Here is a 21,296-nt window from a genome sequence, read left to right on the forward strand (position 1 = left end):
GGCTAATTAGCTCAAGCTCATCTCTTTGCTAACGAATGCATGTGGTTTTTGGGACCCAGAGTAAGATCTCTGCAGAATACTGCAGTATGGTAGGGATATTAACTTACTCAGAGCCATTTTGATGATTTCTAGCATAAGCACTCTGTTCTGTTAAAACATGCCTTATCAGGCTTTAAAATTGTAGTCCCAGAGCCTGTCTGCAATTGAATTCTGTATCAGTGGAACTGCTGTGACTCAATGGCTTTGAATTTGAACTTGATTTGCACTACTATAGACTCAGATGAAAATCAAATCAATGCTAGGGAAAAAAAAAAAAAAAAAGTGTCCTGAGAATACTAAAGGAATAGTAAGAAGCCTGGTCTGACAAATCAGTATCTGTAAAAACAGTATTTGAAATTAAATTTTTACCTCATTTGTCATTGATGCAATCCTAAGATATTTGAGATGTTGCTTATGAAGTGCAGATGACTACTAACATAAATCTTTGAGAGAAAAATATTTTTTAAAGTGTCAATTTTCAGATTTTTAATATAGCATATTCAGTTGCACAGATTCCACTAACTGCTTATATGCAAATCACTTTCAACAGAAAGGACATCTTAGACCCAAGAAAACATCCATTAAAGCAAAATGTTACACCTGGGTGAGTTTCAATATTAATACTGTTTCTCAAGCACTTCTCCAACTTCATGTATATGGGGAAACCTACACCTGTCTAGAAAGTTAGAGGTTAACGGGGTGAGCACTGATTTTGGAACACAGTAACAACACAGTAACAGTGAGAAGGAAAGCAAATAAAAAAAATTTAGCATGACTTTTTTTTTTAGTTACCTAAGACTTATTGCTACTGTTTAGATAAGAAGAAAATATCGCATCTCTATATTTCCACGCAAAAAAAGAAAAACTGTAAATAATACATAAATAGAACTATTAACAGATATAAATTGGGGTATAATTAATGAAAAATATGTTTATAAATTCCAGTTGTTCTTGAAAAGTTTGTGTTTATTACTGCACAAAATCAATCTGATAACTCAGTCTTAAAAAAAATAGAAGCCTGTTCATTCATCCTATATATATTAGGTATTTAACAACAGCTAATATTTTTTTAACAATATATACTCTGTTGAATAAGAATAGAGTGCATTTCTTACATATGAAATAAGTAGGAAAGCATAATTAATAGCACACATATATTTATTATAACCCCTGTAGCGTCCTATTGTACAGCTTCAAATAACAAATGCGAGTCCAAGCTTCCAATCAGCTGACAGTGCAAAATGCGGCAGTAAGATTCATGTTGAGGAGAGTTCAGAACTGAACCTGTCATTAACCTGTCAAAAATGCTCCAAGTTACACTGATATTTCAATATCCAAAAAGCACATTGAGACAGAAGTTGGGATAGTCACACCTGTAATTTCATGAGTTTACAATAGGAGCAGCTGATAAAACATCTAAGTCAAGATGAGAAAAAGAATGCTTTTTATAAGTCCATCTGTGAATACAAGGCAAAAAGAGATCACCAGAAAGCAAAAGCTTCCCCATTATTGCATGGATTATTAAATATCAGCAATTACTAACAACAAGAGGGAAGAAAATATCTTTAGACCTGCCTGAAGACCTAACATCTATGGAAAAGAGGTAGAAAAGAAAATGAGGTACTGCTAGAATTCAGCCAGACTTCACCATTCTTGTCTAAGTTTGTCTAGAGATTAAATCTACAAATAAAATAATAATGATTATATAAAGAAATACAGCATTATGGATATCAAGAAGAAGAAAAACATTGGAACTGCAAGAGGAAAATGTGGAGAAGCCAGTGGTGCAGCTGATGTACTGAGACATGACAAGACAAGTTACTGGTGAGATGGAGGAGAAGCACACACTGCCTAATACTAAAAATGTAGAATTTGAGATAGATACATAGGTTCTGCACTACCAAAAATACTTGAAATAAATCTCAGGCAGTGTCATTAATATGAAATTCCGCAGCAGGAGTCAAGAATAAAATAATTTTTGTATTTATAAAAACTGGCAATGCTTCATGTATTCCAACACAGATAGCAGAGAACTTGAAGGATAAATTAAATATATAATATACATATTATATATATATATAAAATATATATATAATTTGTTGAAACCACTAACGCTTTTTTAGAATGAGGGCTTAATGTCTGTCTTTTCCTTCTCACAACAAGAGATATAGATAATAGAATTGTAATAGATAATTTGGTACCAGCGAGAGACTTTGTAGTCAACATTTTCCCTTCTGAAGGACATAACAATGTTAAATCAAAGGATAACTTTCCCAAAATTAATAATTAGGCTTTACCATTTCAAGCTTTTTTTTTTTTTTTTTCTTTTTGGTCCCTTTTGCTTTTTGTAAAAACAAAAGATGTGGTTGCTACGGTAAGAGCAGGCCAGAGTTTCTTTACATACAATATGAATTACAAAAAAGAATGTGATGTTATAAGAATAAAATTAAGGCTCTATTAACATTGTGAATTCTGGTATGTCTTTTCACAACAAAACTATAGTTTAAAACAAGAATTATATTTAATTACATGAACAAAAGTTCAAATCAAAATTGGACAAAGACCAAGCAGTTGAATAACATGAAAATATGCATAATCCTATTAGAATCTTATATTTTAATATCATTTAAGTATTATGCTTAATACAAGCCAGATTCTACCTTGGTGAAGTCCAAAAAATGGTAAAGAATTTATATACAGTACCAATCTGTTGTAGGGTATTTAAAGTCTAACAACTTCTCTAAGTTTATTAACAATATAACATGCTCATCTCAAACTACATTACTCAACATATGACCAAAAATCCACCATATGACCATAAATCAAAATACAAGAAAATGTATTCTTCCACATTATAGCTCCCTTCATTATTCTACTGCCATATAGTAGGGCGTAAGGACATTTTTCCATCCAGTGATAATGCAAACAATTTCTGAAGTTCTTAATAATGCTGAAGATTCAATAGAAGAATTGTTCTAGTTATCCTTTTTGCAAAAAATGTAATGGAAATTACAGCCAAATACAGGCGACTGTCTATAGATGTTACAGGGTTTATGTGAAACTGCTTTCTAATATCTACAACCAATTTTGGTGCTACTATAAAATACACTCTTTCATGGGAAAACAAATACTTACCTGTAGAGGTAATGATAGATCTGCTACAAGAAAAGAATATTTCTACAAGTGAGAGAATAAAGGAAAAGATCACAATAGCATTAGAGTCAAGTGAAGTTGACAATGAGCTGAAAAATCTACCAACAGAACTAGCCTATGCTGATGTAAGAGCCATCAGAGCTGAAAGTAAATATGTTTGCTAATGATGAGCAGCTGAAGATCGCAATACTTTTAGTGAGAGGAGGAATTAAGAACATTCTGTAGAACTCGCAGTAGAAAGCAGAAAATTTCAGAATTTCCTTCTACATCTGAAAGGAACAATGACAGTGCCCCTTCCATTCAAAATGCAGTTTGACCATGTCATTTACCATTATACCACTGGTCAGTTATTGCTAACGAGTGCTATTTACCTAATGAAATGCAAAAGGCTTTCCTCTGAATTGTAGATAGAAAGGTTTGGTGAAAATTTGGGCTATAGACAACAATTCATCACCTGGATTTTTTTTAAATTAAGCTGTATACTTTTTAATTTTCTGAAGGGCACAAAACCAAATTATTTCTCTCAGAAACATCAACTATAGTTTTTTTTCTTTTAGAAGTGTCAGTTTGATGCAAATTTCCAGAGCTATTTGCCCTTTGAAAGGACAGCTTCCAAATGACAGATAACTGCTCCAAGAGTAGGTGTTTCATTGGAAAAACAGTTTTGCTTAAAAAATACCTTTAATAAGTTACAACTTAAAAATGTTTTTTCTTAACCTTGTGTTATAGGGGCAATTTCTTTCCTCTAAATATGTTTCAGTATAAAAAAAGTTAAAGGTTTAAACTATGTTTTCATAGAAGCAAGTAAAGAGAAAAGTAAATTGACAGTTACCTTGCAGAGTGACAGTTCTCTGCACCTGAAATGCATCTTGACTCATACATTACAAGCAAGACAACTGCAGGTCAATACAAGTTACAACTTACTCTTGCTTTCTCTTTTTCTGAAAATCTGGCTTAAATTTTACTCCATTTCTTTATGTATCCTCATTTGTTCCAGAGACATATCCTGCCTGCCCTCCCTGTCATTAATGATGAACAAGATCTGTCTGTTCTGCCTTATGGGCAGATCATTTCTGGCTTTCAAAATGATCAAGAGAGACTGACATATCTCGAGACGAGTGCAAAACTACTAGAAAGGAACTAATTGTCTATAGCACTGATAAAATCATGTTAAGGCCTCCAGCATGCAAACAAGTCCCAGCTGCCATGCAGAAAATGTTCCTGTGCAGTCCGCGTACAATCTGGAAGGAAAGCCTTGTGTATCCGCAGTTAATGATTTTGCCTGATTGACCTGAGCAGTCAGATTCAACAGTAGCTCCACAGACATTTCTTTTAGTGGAGAAGCAAATTCAGCAGTCCTTCCCCATCTCTGTCTGTGGAACATCGCACAGAACTGAAACTGGGGAAGTAACATGGACAGAGATATTTCTCACTTTTAGATTTCACATTTAACTTCCAGTTTTGCTTCTAAAACCAAAGCACAATCATCTGTGACTTCTAGGATTAACCTACTCAAATTTCTGTAATCTATATGATCTTTCTTGTTTATCTGAAAGTCAATCCTACTGGCCTATAATTCAACCATTAAATTGTCTGATTTCTTTTAACAGACTAACTGTTAAACTCTGATAACTTCATGTCTTCTGGTTGTGCCTTATTCCCCCACCACTGCCCTACACCACTAAAGGATGGGAAGACTTAAAGTTTTGGCCACAGCCACCATGGCCACAGTCAATATCAGGCTAAATCCTGTCTCAGAGCAGCATTTTTTTCCCTTTACCGCCTGTATTTTGTTAAGAGAAACAACAAGCAACGTTCAAGAAGAGGCCCTGGCTTGTGAGATGGTTGACAACGATGGATTGTTAACAGAGCAATCACTCACTACGTCAAAGTATACAAATGCAATAATCTGCCCTTAATCCTCTAAATCTGAGGAAAGAGAGCTCAACTGAAATGGAACTGAATGAACTGTGCTGTTCCAGTTTAGATCTAGCTTTGTACACTTTTTCTTCCTCTTTGCCTTTGTGAACTACTTTTTACGAAGCTAACCGCTTTGCTGCTGTCCAGGTGTGTGTCTTAGTTTGAGGAAAGGGGAGTAGAGATGAAAACTGCACAACACAATCCTCCTGTTCTGATCTGAATATTGAACAAATTAGAATCAAGAAATGGGAAAATCTCTAGCTCTATACATTTTATCACCATCTCTGTTTAGGAAGGCTGAGATAGAGCCAGATGTGGGGAGTGCAGAGCAGAGAGAATTAGAGAAGTGGCTGCAAATTGACTTAGATCAGGAGATTATACTACTCTGTCAGATGACAGAGTATGATCATATCCAATCCATTTCTCACCTCATTGGTATTCTGTGTCTATTGACCATTTTTGGTCAGTTACTACTGAAGATGATGGGGATTTGAAGATGTAAGAACATCCTAACCCCCTTCACGCAGACTCCTGAGCAAAGCAAGCACTCTTATTCAAGCAGGAGCAAGGCCGTGTGTTTGTCATATTACTCTGATGTACCAGTTAGAAGCACAATTCTGTCTCCTTTAGATATGAGTGACTGGAAGAAATGAATTAGGTTATTATCTATGATGAGTCACAACAGCTTATGTTAGGAATTTAAATCAAACTGATCAAGTCAGGAGACAGTAAAGAAACCAATGAATCTGAGCAAGGTTAATTTCACATTAATTTCATCCTTCATATTTTATAGTATAACAATCCTTATGCAAACCTTTTAGGTTAAATTCAGTTGCCTGGCTCATTCACTCAAGGTACAAAATGCTATTGAAAAACAAAATACATTTATGTAGCTCTTCCCTTTCCAGGATTTTATTTACTAATCTAACAATTGCAAAAGTCCCAGGAGAACAACTTTCCTTCTGCCCACAAACACTGTCTGCTGGCAATATTTTCAAGCACAGCAGGTGTTTAATAATCTTTCTTTTTTAAAATGACTTATAAGTAGATTTCACAAGGAATTAAAATGTTACTGATATATTTGGATTGCCCTACTGGCTGAGAGCACACTGAAGTAAAAGTAGTGTTATAAGGGTCATTATTTCTAATGCAGGGAACTGCTGACCTTCTGGTAGAACAGATGATCAAGTCACCACTATTGTCTGACTTCTCTTTCTTTAACAAAAAAGAATGCATCTGGGAGCAGACCTTGATTGCGCTAAACTCCTCTCAGATGTACAGACTGCACCTGCACAGGAGGCATCTGACAAGATACCCAAAAAACTCTATGTTGGAACACATTTGAGATACCAGAAAAACCTCCCATATTTTCAAATGACAAACACTAGGAAATATATGTAATCACAGAAACAGAGAAACCAAGCGTTTTTCAGAACGGGCCCATGTATTTGCTTTCCAGGTGAAACAGAAGGGGTGGTGATACCATGAGAAGCAATAAAAATAAAAGAGAGAAGCAAAAATTCAGAGTTGGAGGCCACCCATAAGGTAGACAATACTGTGGGACCCAAAAATTAGAAACATACGAATCGTGTGGCAAATGGACAAACTGTAATAAAAGCACACAATAATAGAGAGAAAGAAAGAGCAAAACTGTGAGCAAGATGAGGCTTCAGAGGTTTTAAAGTATCTGAATTAGGCAATGCTTTATTTTTTTCTTCAGTCAGTAAGTGGTAATTCACGTCCATTTCAGATATGCTGTAATATAACATTGTTTCTAAGGGATATTGTTTTGTTTTTAAGGGATTGTCTGCTCTGAGCTGGGACCAAAGGTAGCATCTACTACTTTAACAACAAGGTATGCTACTACAGACGTGAATCACAGGTAACCCTCACAGGATGCATGCATTCTTCTGTAGTTCTTTGTCTTCATGACACACATAAGTATCCATTCTTCACACACAAACTGCTTAGAAGCATTGCCTTATCCATACCTGAGTTTTGTTATAAAAGATGCCACTTGACTTACAGTTTAAGAATTAAGTATATCAATGCAAAAGATTATTGAAGTGCATTTTGAATATACTCTACATTGTGTGTTTGTGTGTGTCTGTTTAGAATGAACTAGTTTTATTGCAGTGAAATTGTAGGCCCATAGCAAAATGCAAAAGAAACAAAATATGATAAAAATATTTCAATGGGGAATGAAGCTAGCTCTTCATTTATGTTTGAATGAAAACTGTATAAATATATCAACATTTATTTTTATATCAGCCATCGCCCTTCTCTCATGAGTGGCAGACACACAAATGATGTCAGTGAGTATGACTAACAACTAAAAATAAAGCTGATATTTTTGTAGAGGCTATGTAATATTCTATTAATACAAGACCATTTTGTTTAGTTTACATTTTCTTTGGACCTTGCTCATTCATATCTTTTTCTGAATAGTTTCTTTGTGCCATCTACTGTGATCTGTTGTCACTCATGCACTTTCAAAGGTTCTAGAAAGATAAGAACTCTGCCTAATCTTCACCTGATAAAAGCACTTCTTATCAAGAGTTTAGGGATTCACTCACCACCACGTCCTGTCTTATTGTACCAAGTTATAAAATAAAACACAAAACTTTTCCCAATTTATCCCTTTCTCTAACATGTTGTTCTGTGTTATTGCTGTGTAACATCTATATAGTGATCAATCTTACAGGATACTCTGATGAGAACAGTCAAAGTGAACAGACCCTGGAACCCCATAAGGAATTTCTGTACTAGTCTGTAACCCAAGAACCACCTAAGCATCAGGGTACAGTGCAGCTCTCAAGTTGGCACATGAGGTGGGGTCAAGAGAAAGCTTTTTATTTTTTAAATGCAAGGCAAGAATGTTTTTACATACAGCGAGTCTCTAAGCCTCCTAACAGGCATGTGTATCCCCAGACAAAATAAAATGATATTGAATTAATAGGCTGTTACATAACCTGTGCAAAATTTCAGTGCTAACTGGATCGTGGACTTGCTAAGCAAGTTTCAGGGATAGAATGACACAAGATCTACCAGGTACTGAGTGGATCTTCTGCTCACAAAGGAGGACTTGATAGCCAGCACACAATACCGAGAGATGTGAGTTTTAATGTCTGTGCTTTCAGGTGATGGAAAGGAAGTCTATCAATCCTTCCTGCTGGAACAATTTTTATTTATTTTTTTGCTCTGATTCAAATAATTACATTTTCACTTGAATAGAGCCATATATTGTTTAACTGACCCTAGATTTTTGTCAAAGTTTGGTAAGTTTGAATTCTTCCTCCATACATAAGTACCATTGTGAGACCTTTTTAAAGCATTAATGTCATTTCAGTTGGACTCTTCATCTTCTGCGTAACCCTGTTGTGTACATTCTGACATATTTTTTGTGACATTTGAGGAACCACTGACACGATAACATGAAATAGGGTTTGATATGCTTCTGAAACTTTTTTCTCTGATGAGTAATTGAAGTCTGATATGGCTCTAGCTTTCCTGTGCAAACAGACTTAAATTACACTCAGCAAGACTCCATCTTAAGTAGCAGAACTATTGTTGTTTTCTTTTTCCTATGTACACTCTTTTCTTTTTCCAAGCTTTCCTAAAAGGATTGACATGTATAAACATCTCACTAGACTTCACTGCATTGAAGTTCTATAAAATGCTGTAAAACAAGGTCTCTGTTACCAATCCAAGATCTCTGCTACCTTTTTACTTCAATATACAGATCATATATTTGAAACTGAAGAATCCCTGTAGAGATGATTCGATGTTGGATAGGTAAGCCTTGCTTTTTATAACGGTAATAAATAATTTATATTCAGCTTCAATAAACATAAATTATCCTCAATTTCTGTTTCAGTACTTTTACATGCTTTGGTTAGTGCCCCCACAAAATCATTGTGTTATGTTCTGATCATCCTATTATAAGAAGATCTGAAAAGTAAACTAATTTCCCCCTGCATTTCCCCTGTCACAGTAGCTTAGAACCAAGGGCTCCCAAACTAATTCATTTAACTATTAAACTCAAACTCTTTGTTGAAATTTAAATCCCTTGTTTGTTGGATATTTTTACATACAATCAACACAAATTCTACTGTAAACAAGAGCCTGGTAATGAACATCCAACAATGTGTTATACTGTTTCCACTTCTGTCAGGAAAAGCATTTTCTGCTTTATCTTACTCCAGAACTACCTGGAGTCTCAGATGCTTTATTCTGGTGTATAGAATCTATGGTCTATCTTTTCTTAAATCCTCTACATAAAGAAAAGTATTACTCTTTAAATCCAGCAACCCAGTTGAACAAAATCATGCAGGGATATAATGCTTCTCAAAAGATAGATGTTGCTCAGCTGTATTCATTCTTTATATGTTGGCAGCTACTAGGGACCTCATGAACACATCTAATGCAGAAAGCTATTTAGTACCACTCATGGCTCCTCAAATTTCGCCTTTTGTAGGAACCAGCAATTCTCCCTGGTGATGATAAACTTTCTGAGATTATGCTCAAGCAAAAACTTCTGGAATGTGCATAACTTTCAGTTTTTTGTTATCATTTTCTTTCAATTCACTAACATGTAGCTTTTTCTACTGTCTTATTCCTGCATCTTTTCAGTGAGCACAAATTCCACGCAAGACCCCAGGCCTTCACATTTTCAGTATTGTTATGTAAAAGTATGAAAATTACATTTATATTCAATTTGCTTTGTTTTGCATTCAGTTACTCATAATGTAACTTAACCTTTCTCTAGGTTGTACCCATTCTTTTGAAAATTCAAGGCTTTTGTTAACTGATATTATGCATTACTTCTCTTGCATTTATTCACATACACTGAAAGCTCACAAAATATGTTCCCAGAAGATGCAAATCTCTGTCAATTTTCCTTGAATTTGAAGTCAGTGCTGCTATTTGTGACTTGAATTTTACTTGACATCTGGCATTCCCAAGGAATTTGCTTGCCTTTATTAAATTTACTCTTGTTTAGTTAACTCCCATTACTTATCAATTTCTACAGATTTTTATTAAGTGATCCTATTGGCTCTCCCTAATTTCCTTGTGCACCATTTTTTTTCACTCATAATCACTGCTTCCTATCAGACAGGGAAGAGTCTCAGAACTGTCAAATCATTTTTTCAGCCCTACAGCAATCATCAGCTCACCTAAATTCAACCTTCCTCATTCATCCTTGCATTTAAAACACATCTCACATGTGTTTTATCTTTAAAGTGCAGCATTCTTGAGATTTGCTCTACACCTTCTGAAGGACTGAGTTTAAAAAATTATTGAACTTACAAGTGGCTTCAAGAGTCAACCATTTCCAAAATAGAAAAATACTTTTTAATATCTCCCTGATTACTTCCAGCTACTACATACAGGATCAGAAAAGGGGATATTTTCTTTTGGAGGGTAAAGAGTTTCAGTTGCAGGGAAATTTTCATCTGTTTAACATTTTTAGTTAGCATTCTGAATTTATTCCTTTTTATTTGCCTTCAATAACTGGAATTTTGTTTACACGTACTGAGTAGAAGATCTTTTGTTCCAGTTTTACCTGGATGTGCAAAACCACAGATTAAACTGCAGCTAACTCTCTTAGGAAGTTTCTTGTATAGCACATGCCTCACTCTCTTAGTCTTATCTGGAAGTACTTATTGTCTTCAAAGTAATAACATGAACTTCTACTTTGATTTTACCGTGTTCTTGCTTGGGAAGTGCACCAGAAATGAGATGCGTATCACCATATTTGCTCCCTAGATTATTTACACCAGACTCTATCTACATACTTATCCTAACTCTCAGGAGGAGACTCTTTCTATTCAACCAGTAAATTGTTCCATGAGGAAAGGAACAGAGACTGACTTGACCCTATTGCTGTTTCCTTCCTGAGCTTTTTTGGATAGCCAACAAGTTTACAAACTTTTAAAGTGCTAACTCCTTTTTGGAATGACTACAGAAACCAATTACATGTTCTGTGCAACATGCTGCTATTACTGCACATGTTTTTGAATTTTAGTAATACTTCAAAATCAAAGTTAAAATGGCAGCTGAATATGGATTGGTTACAAAATAGTACCAGGAGCAAAATACCTTCTAAAGAAACAAAGGAAAAAGCACTTCTATTAAATATGAGACAGATTTTTTCCTAAAATATAAAATAATTTTAAAATAAAATTTCAATGCTTAGCCAAAATTATTTACTCACCTTTTACTCTGTCTCCTTTATGCAGGTGAATTTCCCCTTCTCCTTGAGGTTGATATGGCTTTACAACAATAAAAAGTCTTCCAGGTACAGCACTGTAAAGCTTGCGTTTTGGACCCTGATAATCCAAGGCAGACAGAGTATCCTTGTTGGCACTAGGATTGTAAACAGCACTGGAAATTGAAATTAAAATCATTAACTGGTTATTTAAAATGAAAAAAGTTAATCATTTACCATCACATTTGTAGTATTAAATTAAGCAGTGAGTAGCGTAATCATCTTCCAGTAAGACATCTAACCCTGCAGAAAAAAATGAATACACACATTTTCTATTTTCATTTTAAATGTATTCTTTACATTCTGGAAATCTTTTTGTTTGAAACACAATGTGCATCTGATCATGTTGTTCTAGAAAATAAATAATACTAAAGTTTTTAGTTTTTCCACAAATGGAACTAGCACAATGACAGCTCCAGATTAACTTTACATTTTCTGTACAACCATACATCACAAGCACCACAATGTCAGAAAAATTTTTAACTTTTAACTTTTTTTATAACTCCGTATATAACGTTTGTTGGGAATGGATGTATTTGTAATATTGAAATGTTAACAGAAAAACTGAGAAAAATGAATTATCAAGAGAATAGACAGAAAGTTAATTCATCACCCTACTACGGACTAAATAATTAAGCTACTTCCTCACTCCAAGGCCTGAAGCTAAATATTGGATCTGAATCTTCACTAAGCACGGCTAGCACGTTCTTGAAGAGATCATTATAGCTCTCGCAGTGACTTCAGAGTGGCCTGTACTAACAAGTCATAGATCATTAAAAAACTCACAGTCTAGTCACGATACACAGAGAGAAATTATTGAAAACTACCAAACAGCTCATTATCAAATCTCTCCAAAATCAGTAACCGTCAAAAAGATAGCATGAGAAAGAGGCAAATATTAGAGGGTAGAAAACTTGTAGAAAATAACACAAACTACCAATAACCTACTATTCAATTTTTAAAAAAATGAAAAGTATGAAAGCCTTAAACAAAGTCCAGAAACACAAACCATTTGTAAGAAAGAAAAGTATTAATAAAGATTTTTAGGAAAAGAGTAGAAAAAGATGAATAATGGGCGATCTGGCATTTCAACTCCCCATATTCTTGTAAGGAAAAATAAGTGATCTCACACTGCTATAAACCAAACAAAATATGAGGATTGTTCCTTACTGTTTTCTCATCTTCTCCTTTTTTTATCATGAACATTTCCATTCTATTCAGTAACTTCTACATCACTTGGAACGAAGTCTCCCTCTAACCTCATCACGCTTTTCTATTACTGTGAAGATGTGCTGAACTGTCCTTAGGTCTTTAAAAGTAAACTCCTGTTGCTTGTCTGTGAAGGACTTTGCATCAGAAATGGCTCACACCATTTAAAGGAAAGCAGGAAAAGATGACGTTCAATTTTCAATTTGGCTCCATTTCTTTTTCCTTATAAGTGAAGAAATACTCATAACTGTATACAATCCAGATCGATAAACTGTTGACTGACATACAATTCCCAAACGTATAAAGCTGCATTTTCTGCCTAATCTGGTAGCAGCCAGGCAGCAGCAATTTATTCATCTATCACAGAAGACTCTTTCACTTTCTTTCTTACTGAAGGAGGAGGGTATAATGGCACGTTGAAGCTTTGCATTGGAGACATCTTCTTGCATGAGACAGGCTTCCTGAATGGAAATCAGGGCTACAGCACTGGAGTCATGACTTCTTAAAAATATCTCCCCTTTCTCCTCTTGCCCCACCAAGTCCCATGCCAAGAAGACGTCAGAAGAGAATATGGGGAATTTAGTATGTTTTCCTCTTGCCCAGGAAGGAGGCCACCCCTGATTGGCATGGAGACCAGCAGCCAGGTAAGAATATAAACAAACACCTGAGTGACAGGCTGCAATGACCACATGGACCCCTTCCAGCATCACTTTCCAGCCCTCTCCTTCCCAGCAGCAAACCACTCTCTGAAACCTCATTAACGTCCTGGTGATGCTAACCCTGACCTTTTCCATTATCCTGTCCCATCTGCTGCTGTGGCTCTGAAATTCAATCTGTGGCAATGTCAATAAGGGCTTTGTCATATAAAGGGAGGAGCAGCTTCACAGTGATGTACTGTTTGCAAATAATTAGCAGAGACAGCAACAATTCTCAGCTGATAGTTTAGCTGATAGTAAGTACCATGGTCACACAGTGAAGCACATGAGGTGCCATTCAAGGCAGCAAAGTAGGCCTGTGGCAACAAAAGGCATTGCCTGCAGGCAGAGATTACTTATAAAGTGTTTTGGTTGCCTTCACATTTACAGAGCCTTCAGTTCTCTTTGAGCACTTGTAGGAGATCTGATCTCTCCCAGAAAAGTCTTGCTGGTGCATAGCACAAACAGATCCTCTGCATCTGGACAGCTGTGCATGCAGATATCATACTGATGCATTAACAGAACAACCTGCAGTTTCAGGCAGGAAATTTGTTTGCTCTATCATTTACGCTAGTTTTCAAAATTGCTGGTTCACAGAAAGGGAAAAGTGGCTGAATGTTTTTTAACTTGTTCTCCCTCCTAAAAAGTGTCTGTGCTCCAGGAATATGGAAGCACGTTATCCCAGGAATATTGAAGAAAAGACACTTTTTATCCATTACAGCTGAAGTAGTCACAGAACACAAGGTAAATCCTACTTTAGTGACACCAGCAGCATTCAGTGGAACACAGGCACACTCATTCTGCAAAAGCCATCTCACAGCCGCCTCCTCACCTCAGTGAAGTCTTCTTACAGACAACATGGTTTGAAGTTGATACAGTTCTATGTGAGGAAGTGTCATCCAAATCATAACCAAATGAGTTTTTGCCACTATTGTAACATAGTTTGCTCTATTGCATGAAACTACTCGCCTAAGAATTTCTTTCAGCGATTCTTACTTCTCAGATAACTTTTTTATGCACCACATCCCAGCAATATTGCTGCCAGCACAAATAATGATTATCAGTTTTGGTGCCTACTGCCGAAGAGAGAATACAAACGTGCAGAATGTGCACAGTAACTTCAACTACATCACATTTTGTTTTAGCAATTTGAAAACTCGAATAAAGATTCATATACTTGCAAATAACGGAGAGAAACCAACACCTACATTGCTTAACAATACGCTTGCCTTTTCTGCACCGAAGAATGGATTATTTTTGATATTAGGAGACAGGATAGACAAAGGCTGATATTTTAAGTGATAAATTAAATGCATTTTGTCAAAATATTTAAGCACTGAACATCTCCATCAGTACCCGATCCCACTTTCTTCATTTTTGTAACCCTGTGTTTAACCCCTCTGGCTTATCATGCTGGTGCAAATCCATCACTTGCACACTTGACAGATGCATTTCCCGTGTCCTATGCAAGGGAAGCTGTAGCTAATTTACCTGTTCACAGGACAGTGGTTTCATAAATCTAAAGTCCTCATTTGTGATCAAAACCTAGACACAATCAGCTGCTTTATTATGTTACTTGCAATATCTACATCACTCTAATTAGTCAGGATTTGCTCTCCAGTGGGATATAGCTGCAGGTTATCTGCAGAGAGTGCCTGCTAAATCACATTTATAATTCGAGAGGAGAGAAAGCAGCAAAGTCTGAGGGAATGTGAAACCCTGCAGCAAGGATAATCATAACAGGAGCCCTTGACACCTATCACCAACATCTCAAGAAACTCCCTCTGCTCTCAGTCAGCCTCCTGTACAGCCCCACTTATTGCCCACACATTCCCTCTGATTTCCCGTTTGGTTCAGCACTCATCTGTAGAAGAGAAAACTTAAACAGTCTCTGCTCCATCACTCATAGCAGCTCCAGCACAGGTTTCAAGCATGACCAATAGTTGTGTACAGGGACCAAGAATCACAGAAATATCTTTTATGGCTGCTGAATACAATTATTTAACTATTAGAAGATCTTGAGAACTTGCACTGTGATGTGGAGCTGATGGGCATTGCTAGATTTTGTAGTGTGCCTTATTGTTCAAGTTCTGTAGGGAGGCAGCTAGCATTGACTACCAGAGTGGAAGGGATTAGAACTTTCACATTTGAACATGTTCCACTGTGTTGAGATTTTGTTACCTATACATTATATCGTCTACAAAATGGTCAGATAAATTCCATATAAGAACATAGCAGTGTAGCATGATGACATTAGGAATATCTCATACTTTGTCAACTTTCAAAATTCACCTGATGTGCCTGTGCTGCTGCCGTTTGCCATCCTCTCCCAACCTGTTTAGGGACGGTGACCGGCTCCGGGAGGATGGTGTGTAGCTCCCTACAGTTTTTACAGTTCCATTAGGATTATTCTGCATCTGTTGAAGTAGATGAGGTGAAAGGCTGCGGTGGGAAGACGCAGAAGAGGAGGCTGACCACTCAGGGATATTGTTGATGTTCAGGTTGTTGTCGCTGTTGGAACGAAGCAAGATACGTGGTGCTGCTAAGGTGCTCGGGGGTCTCCGCCTTCTGTTTGAGTAGGTAGGAGCCTCCCTAAAGGGCACTGTGTAAAGAAAGATATCCAGGGTAATCGCAGATGAATTTATCATTTATATGTGCTTACAAGCCCATAAAAAGATTTAGCAACATATGGCATTGTTTTTTTTTCTGCAGAGACAGAAACTTTACCTTGCCTGCATATTTAATCAAATTAATTATCTTCAAAACATCATTAAAACTGAAAACAACTGGCCAACATTAACGTGTTTACTGCTTTTAATAAATAGTCAGGCAATGCCAGCGGTCAGAGTCTGCAGAGCAGTCTGAGCTACAGTCTATGAAAAGGAAAACAGCTAATTATCCCTGAGCTTGACTCTCATAATGTTCAGATTTACTCTGTGTCATAATATTCAATCAGAAAGACACTGAACAGTTTTGGTGTATCAACTTCCATCTCCCCTCTTCTATCAGCATCCAAGCTGGGAGAACTATGTTCCATTGCAAGTTCAGGCCTAACCTGAAATCTGTTGTGTTGTCACCTTATCCCCATCTTCCAGGTTAAAAATCAAGGACACAGATTTTTCTTCTGGCAGAACTCTATTACACCTCTACAATCCCCTGGTATTCATCTCTTTCTAATCTAGGCATTTCTACTCCATCTATTACTATTGTATATAGAGCATATTACCCCAGGGTAATACACTCGCCTTGTCACGTGCCACGTCCTGGGGAGAACATGACTGTATCCAAAGGCTGCAATATGCTAGTTAATGAAACAGTCATTACAGAAAACAAAAGCAAGAGCAATAAAAACCTAATGCAAACCAGAGAGCCTATCCATTCATCCATGTTACTGGTATACTGCTGCAGCCATACAAGAATTTGGACAAGCAGACTCTATAAATTCCAGATCTCCATTTCTCACTCTAGTGGGTCAGTTACTTGCAAGTGCAATTTAAAAGTAGAATTTCCTAATAAAAGGCACTAAACTCATACTAGAAGTGACAGCATTTTCTAGTTATAAGGCAGTAAGGGACCTGACCTTGGAAACTTAGCTCAGTCTACATTCACTCAAGTACTCTCTTTACTTTCAGTGGAACTCATGGGGTTGTAGGATTGATCCTGAATGTATTCACATCTGAAAAAAGCATGTAGTTACACCTGAAAAGTCACGTTAGTATAACTAATACAAGGCTGCCAGGTATCTTTCCGAGGACTTTACTGAGCTGCTGTAATTTTCAAATATTATATTTCAGTTGGGAAAGAAGCCCCACAAACTATCATCCTACATCTCTAAAGTGCCAGGAAGTGCCATTTGTAAAGTGCCACAAATGTCTACACATTCAATGCCCTTTAAAAACATACAAAATAACAGAATTAGAATGTGTCTGTCATATGCTGTAAGTAAATGAATTCACATAAATTTGAATATACACAGGAATCAATCTGTCCTGCCTTGACAGATAGCTTTTAATTGGGAAAACACAGAAAAACCTAAGGTTCTCGAGCAAAACTGAAAGCATACTTATAATGTAAAATAAAGTTGTAATTGTAAGGAAAAGAATGGTTTATACAATTTTCACATGAACTGTTTTATGATTGAATTTTATGATAGAAACCGTGATTCTGAGTATTTTAAAACAGCATCCTTAATATTTTTAATGAGTTGAAACAGTGTCTGGTAAGTAGCTCAAAAAACATCAGAACAACCATAGAAAAGAAAACTGTGTGCACAGACAGGAAAGGCTTTAAATTTATTTCCATAATTTGAAAGAGGCTGAAACAAGGGAAGTAGTCTTTAAAAGATCTCAAAGGCATAAAGTTCAATATCTGTGCTAAAATCTGACAGAAATTCTATGTAATTTTCTGGATATTCCAAATCTTTCATGCTTCATATCTTTTCAGAGTTTCAAAGCAGCAAAGTGTGTCACTGAAAGCACCTTATTGCCTCAAATGTCACAGTGAAACCCATGGGCTAGTACTAACTTGAAGAAAATCCACGGCTCTTATATCCAGAATTAACATCCACAGATATTCTGATCAATGTCTGTGACATGGATGTGCTGTTTGTGCACTACTGTTGTACTTTCAGCATTCAGAATATGGCTCTGGATGTGATTTCACTGAAGACAGAAATTTTTCCCAGGTACAAAATAAAACACAACAGCTGCTGCAATAATTTAATTACAGAGAAATCAGACAAAATCAGAAAATGTATGGCAGATATAGAATTTCTGCCTGAAGAACTAGCCTTGTTCCCTTAGGATCACCAAAGTTTGTCTCAGACTTCAGTAAAAATGGGGTCTGGCCCTAAGACTTGAGATTTCTACCCCTTAAAATTGCTTACACACAGGGAAGGCTGCAGAGCCACAGCTACATCAAACCAAATGGTGCCCGTGGGTTCTGCCCATGCAGTCAGCTGTGCATGCTAGTGGCAGCAGGAGGGCACGAGCTCAGGATGGGGACAGGACAACAGGGAGCTGTGAGCACCTTTGTGCCAGCAGTGGGAGAAAGCATAGGGCTGCGCGCTACCTCCCACTGGAAAGCGGTGTGTTGTATGTGTGCACGCTCACCAGGTATCATGTTAAATTCACTCTTTTTCCTTCATGTGTCAGATTTTACATTTAGGAGTCAGCTTTTGATTCACTGTTAACGTTCTATCCTTAAGGACAGAACTGCAAGCAAAATCAGCCTTTACTACAGAGAATACACAGGAAAGCGGACAATTAATGACATCAATTGATGTGTGTCTAACAAATCTTTTATAGAAATAGTTAAAAATAAACATTTTCTTGCCTAAAGTGATTAATATTCCTCCCAACTGTTTCTTTTCCCCAGCAATCTGCAAACTGTAAGTGGGTGGATATTTTTTTAGCTCCTCTTATAGTCATTATTTATATTATTTGCACAATAAAAAAATCACTACAACACAAAATGATGGAATGCAAACATCCACTTTCTTAGCTCTGTTGGACACTGTCACTCCCTAATATCTCACTATGCTCACAACTATAAGAATAATTATTCTAAAACTCGTTTGGGAAAAACAGTTGATATAACATGACATGAAAATGCCTAAACTAATTTAAAGCCCCTGAAGTTTAAAATTATCATCTCTAAAAGCATGTCTGAAAGCATCATTTAATCCTTCCTTATCTCTCAGCATCCATCTACTCCTGGCATTTCTTAAATCTGAAGGAGTAGCAGTCACTGACAAAAATTCACTCAGGAAATTCCTTACGCGTCTCCAAATGCATTTCTTAGGGAAAAACACATTTCTATAACTACTTCAGAGAAAACAACACAATTAATAAAGTCACATCCAGCCTTCATAATCAGTTGCCTAAATGGATGGTCTAGCATAAAATAATTTTGGAAACAAAACTACATGAACTGATTAATCATAAAGTCACTAAGCCGAACATATTAAATGTACACAAGAAAACACCGGTCTGAAACATTGAAGTGTTCTGCTTGCATCGCTTACCTTCTTTCTTTGTGAAGGCATTTAACAAAGACTTCATTTTCCCTTTTACTTTAGCAGCAATCCCCTCATTATATAACCTTTTCTGGGAAGAAAGAGGAAAAAAAAAATAGAAAAGAAAAAAAAATACAGCTACCCAATTTCTATGTGTTCAGGCTGCCTGCACCCTGACATGAGCAGCAGGTTTCTGGGCACTGTGTAATTGCCAGCATAGCGGGCACGCAGCGCCCGGCGCGCTGGTGACAAAGCCCACCCCACATCCTGTCTGTCAGCTGGGAGCCAACTGTGCATAGACTGGAGCCGCTCACACACACACACACACAGAGAAAAAAAAAAAAGAGGAGAAAAAAAAAAACCACCACTCTCCTCTCTCTCCCAGCATCAGTCATGTGAGCGTCTCCGCTGCCGCCTCGCAGCAATGCCCTGCTCCTGGGCCCAAGGCGAGGGGCAGGGAGAATGGGAGATGTGCAGCAGGGCTCTATGGCCACACTACAGGCTGTGCTGTCAGTGGCAGGGAGCCCTGGAAGAGCTGGGAGCTGCTTCATGAGCGCTAGCGTGCTCAGCTCGCAAACTTGCCTGGCTGACCCGCGGAGCTTACAGGCACCCTTTGGTTTCGGTGTTTGCTTGCTTGCTGAGCGTGGTGCTCGGAAGGAAAAGTGAAAAGCAAATCAAAGCAGCAATCTGCCTGCACTGACTACAGTGAGATGTTACACAAAACTGCCACTACTCAGAGTAGCTGGAGCTGGCCTATATTCCAGCCTGACACAGATAGGTCTCAGCACCAGCAACTTTCCACTCCCCTTTGCTGCGGTGATTACACCAAAATAAAACAGAATCCCATTCTGCACAGGGCAAAAATACTAAAATTTGACTGTGCCATTTCTCTAACTTTCATGCAGATGCCACAAAACAAATAAGCATGTTTTGTGTGCAGTTTGTAGTGCACTGTTCCATCTTTGGAGGTGCTCAAGGCCAGGTTGGATGGGGCCCTGGGCAACCTGACCTAGTTGGGGGCACCTCTGCTCATGGCAGGGTGGTTGGAGCTCGATAAACTTTAAGGTCCTTTCCAACCCAAGCCATTCTATGATAGGATACAATAATTCTGACAAACATTCTGCAGGGAACCATAGCAGCCTGCAATGTACAGGCACATTGACAGGGAGGAAGCAGGGGTAGTGCAAGCAGCCCCTCAGAGCTCTAGCAGAACCTACAGTGAAACAGCTAAGAAGAACAGGAAGTTTTCTGCTTTGAACATGAGTTACCCACGGTAAAAAGCCATCCTCAAACTGCATAAACTACACGATACTTAATAAACATGTATTCCGCCTCAGACACCTCTGCTGACCTGCTAGTATATCTATTTTGAAAATGTTGGCCTTTTTCTAACTGTGAAAACAGCTTCAAGAAGGACAGAAGATAAATCACTTAAATGGATTCAACCTCCATATGCTTGGTGACATCATATTAAGCAAAACTGAAAAGAATTAGTAAGCATAAATAAATTCAATTATTTAAACTTCATTTAACATTCCAATGTTTGCATAGCTCTTAATTTCTAATGAAAATAATATTTCTCTAAATTAATGTAATTGCACACTTTGATTCAATTTCTTTTTCACTGTGCTCAGAATGTGGAAAGTTTACCAGGGATATCAGATACAAAATATGCATAGAAATTTAAACATCTGTATTTGACAAAAATAATTTTTTCTGAACTTTAAAAAGATGTAAAGTTTTCTAAAGAGTAACTCTGAAGTCTTTTTCACCATCTTATAAGTAAATGTATTTGTTAGCTCTCTAGAAGAATCAGTATTGATTCCAGAACAAGAACTACTTACACTAGGAGAGCTATGTTACTAATTTGAATTACAAACTGTGTGCTACCCTTTATAATAGGATCATAAAATCATTCCGGTTGGAAAAGACCTCTAAGATCATCTATTCAAACCACCAACACATCCTCATCATGCCTATGTGAGCCAAATCA

The 21,296-nt window shown here is 37.0% G+C and overlaps 1 protein-coding gene across 1 annotated transcript in view; it reads right to left on the reverse strand.

Annotated features, from left to right (window-relative positions):
- SHANK2 (SH3 and multiple ankyrin repeat domains 2) overlaps window positions 1-21,296 on the reverse strand; it is a 372,036-nt gene that overhangs the window by 197,289 nt on the left and 153,451 nt on the right. The window contains exons 18-19 of the mRNA XM_048949837.1: window positions 15,580-15,889; window positions 11,330-11,499 (exon numbers count right to left, since the gene is read on the reverse strand). Of these exons, the coding sequence (XP_048805794.1) occupies window positions 11,330-11,499; window positions 15,580-15,889 (480 nt within the window). The remainder of the gene's footprint in view (window positions 1-11,329; window positions 11,500-15,579; window positions 15,890-21,296) is intronic.

This window comes from Lagopus muta, chromosome 6 (assembly GCF_023343835.1).
Source record: "Lagopus muta isolate bLagMut1 chromosome 6, bLagMut1 primary, whole genome shotgun sequence".
NCBI classification, from domain to species: domain Eukaryota; kingdom Metazoa; phylum Chordata; class Aves; order Galliformes; family Phasianidae; genus Lagopus; species Lagopus muta.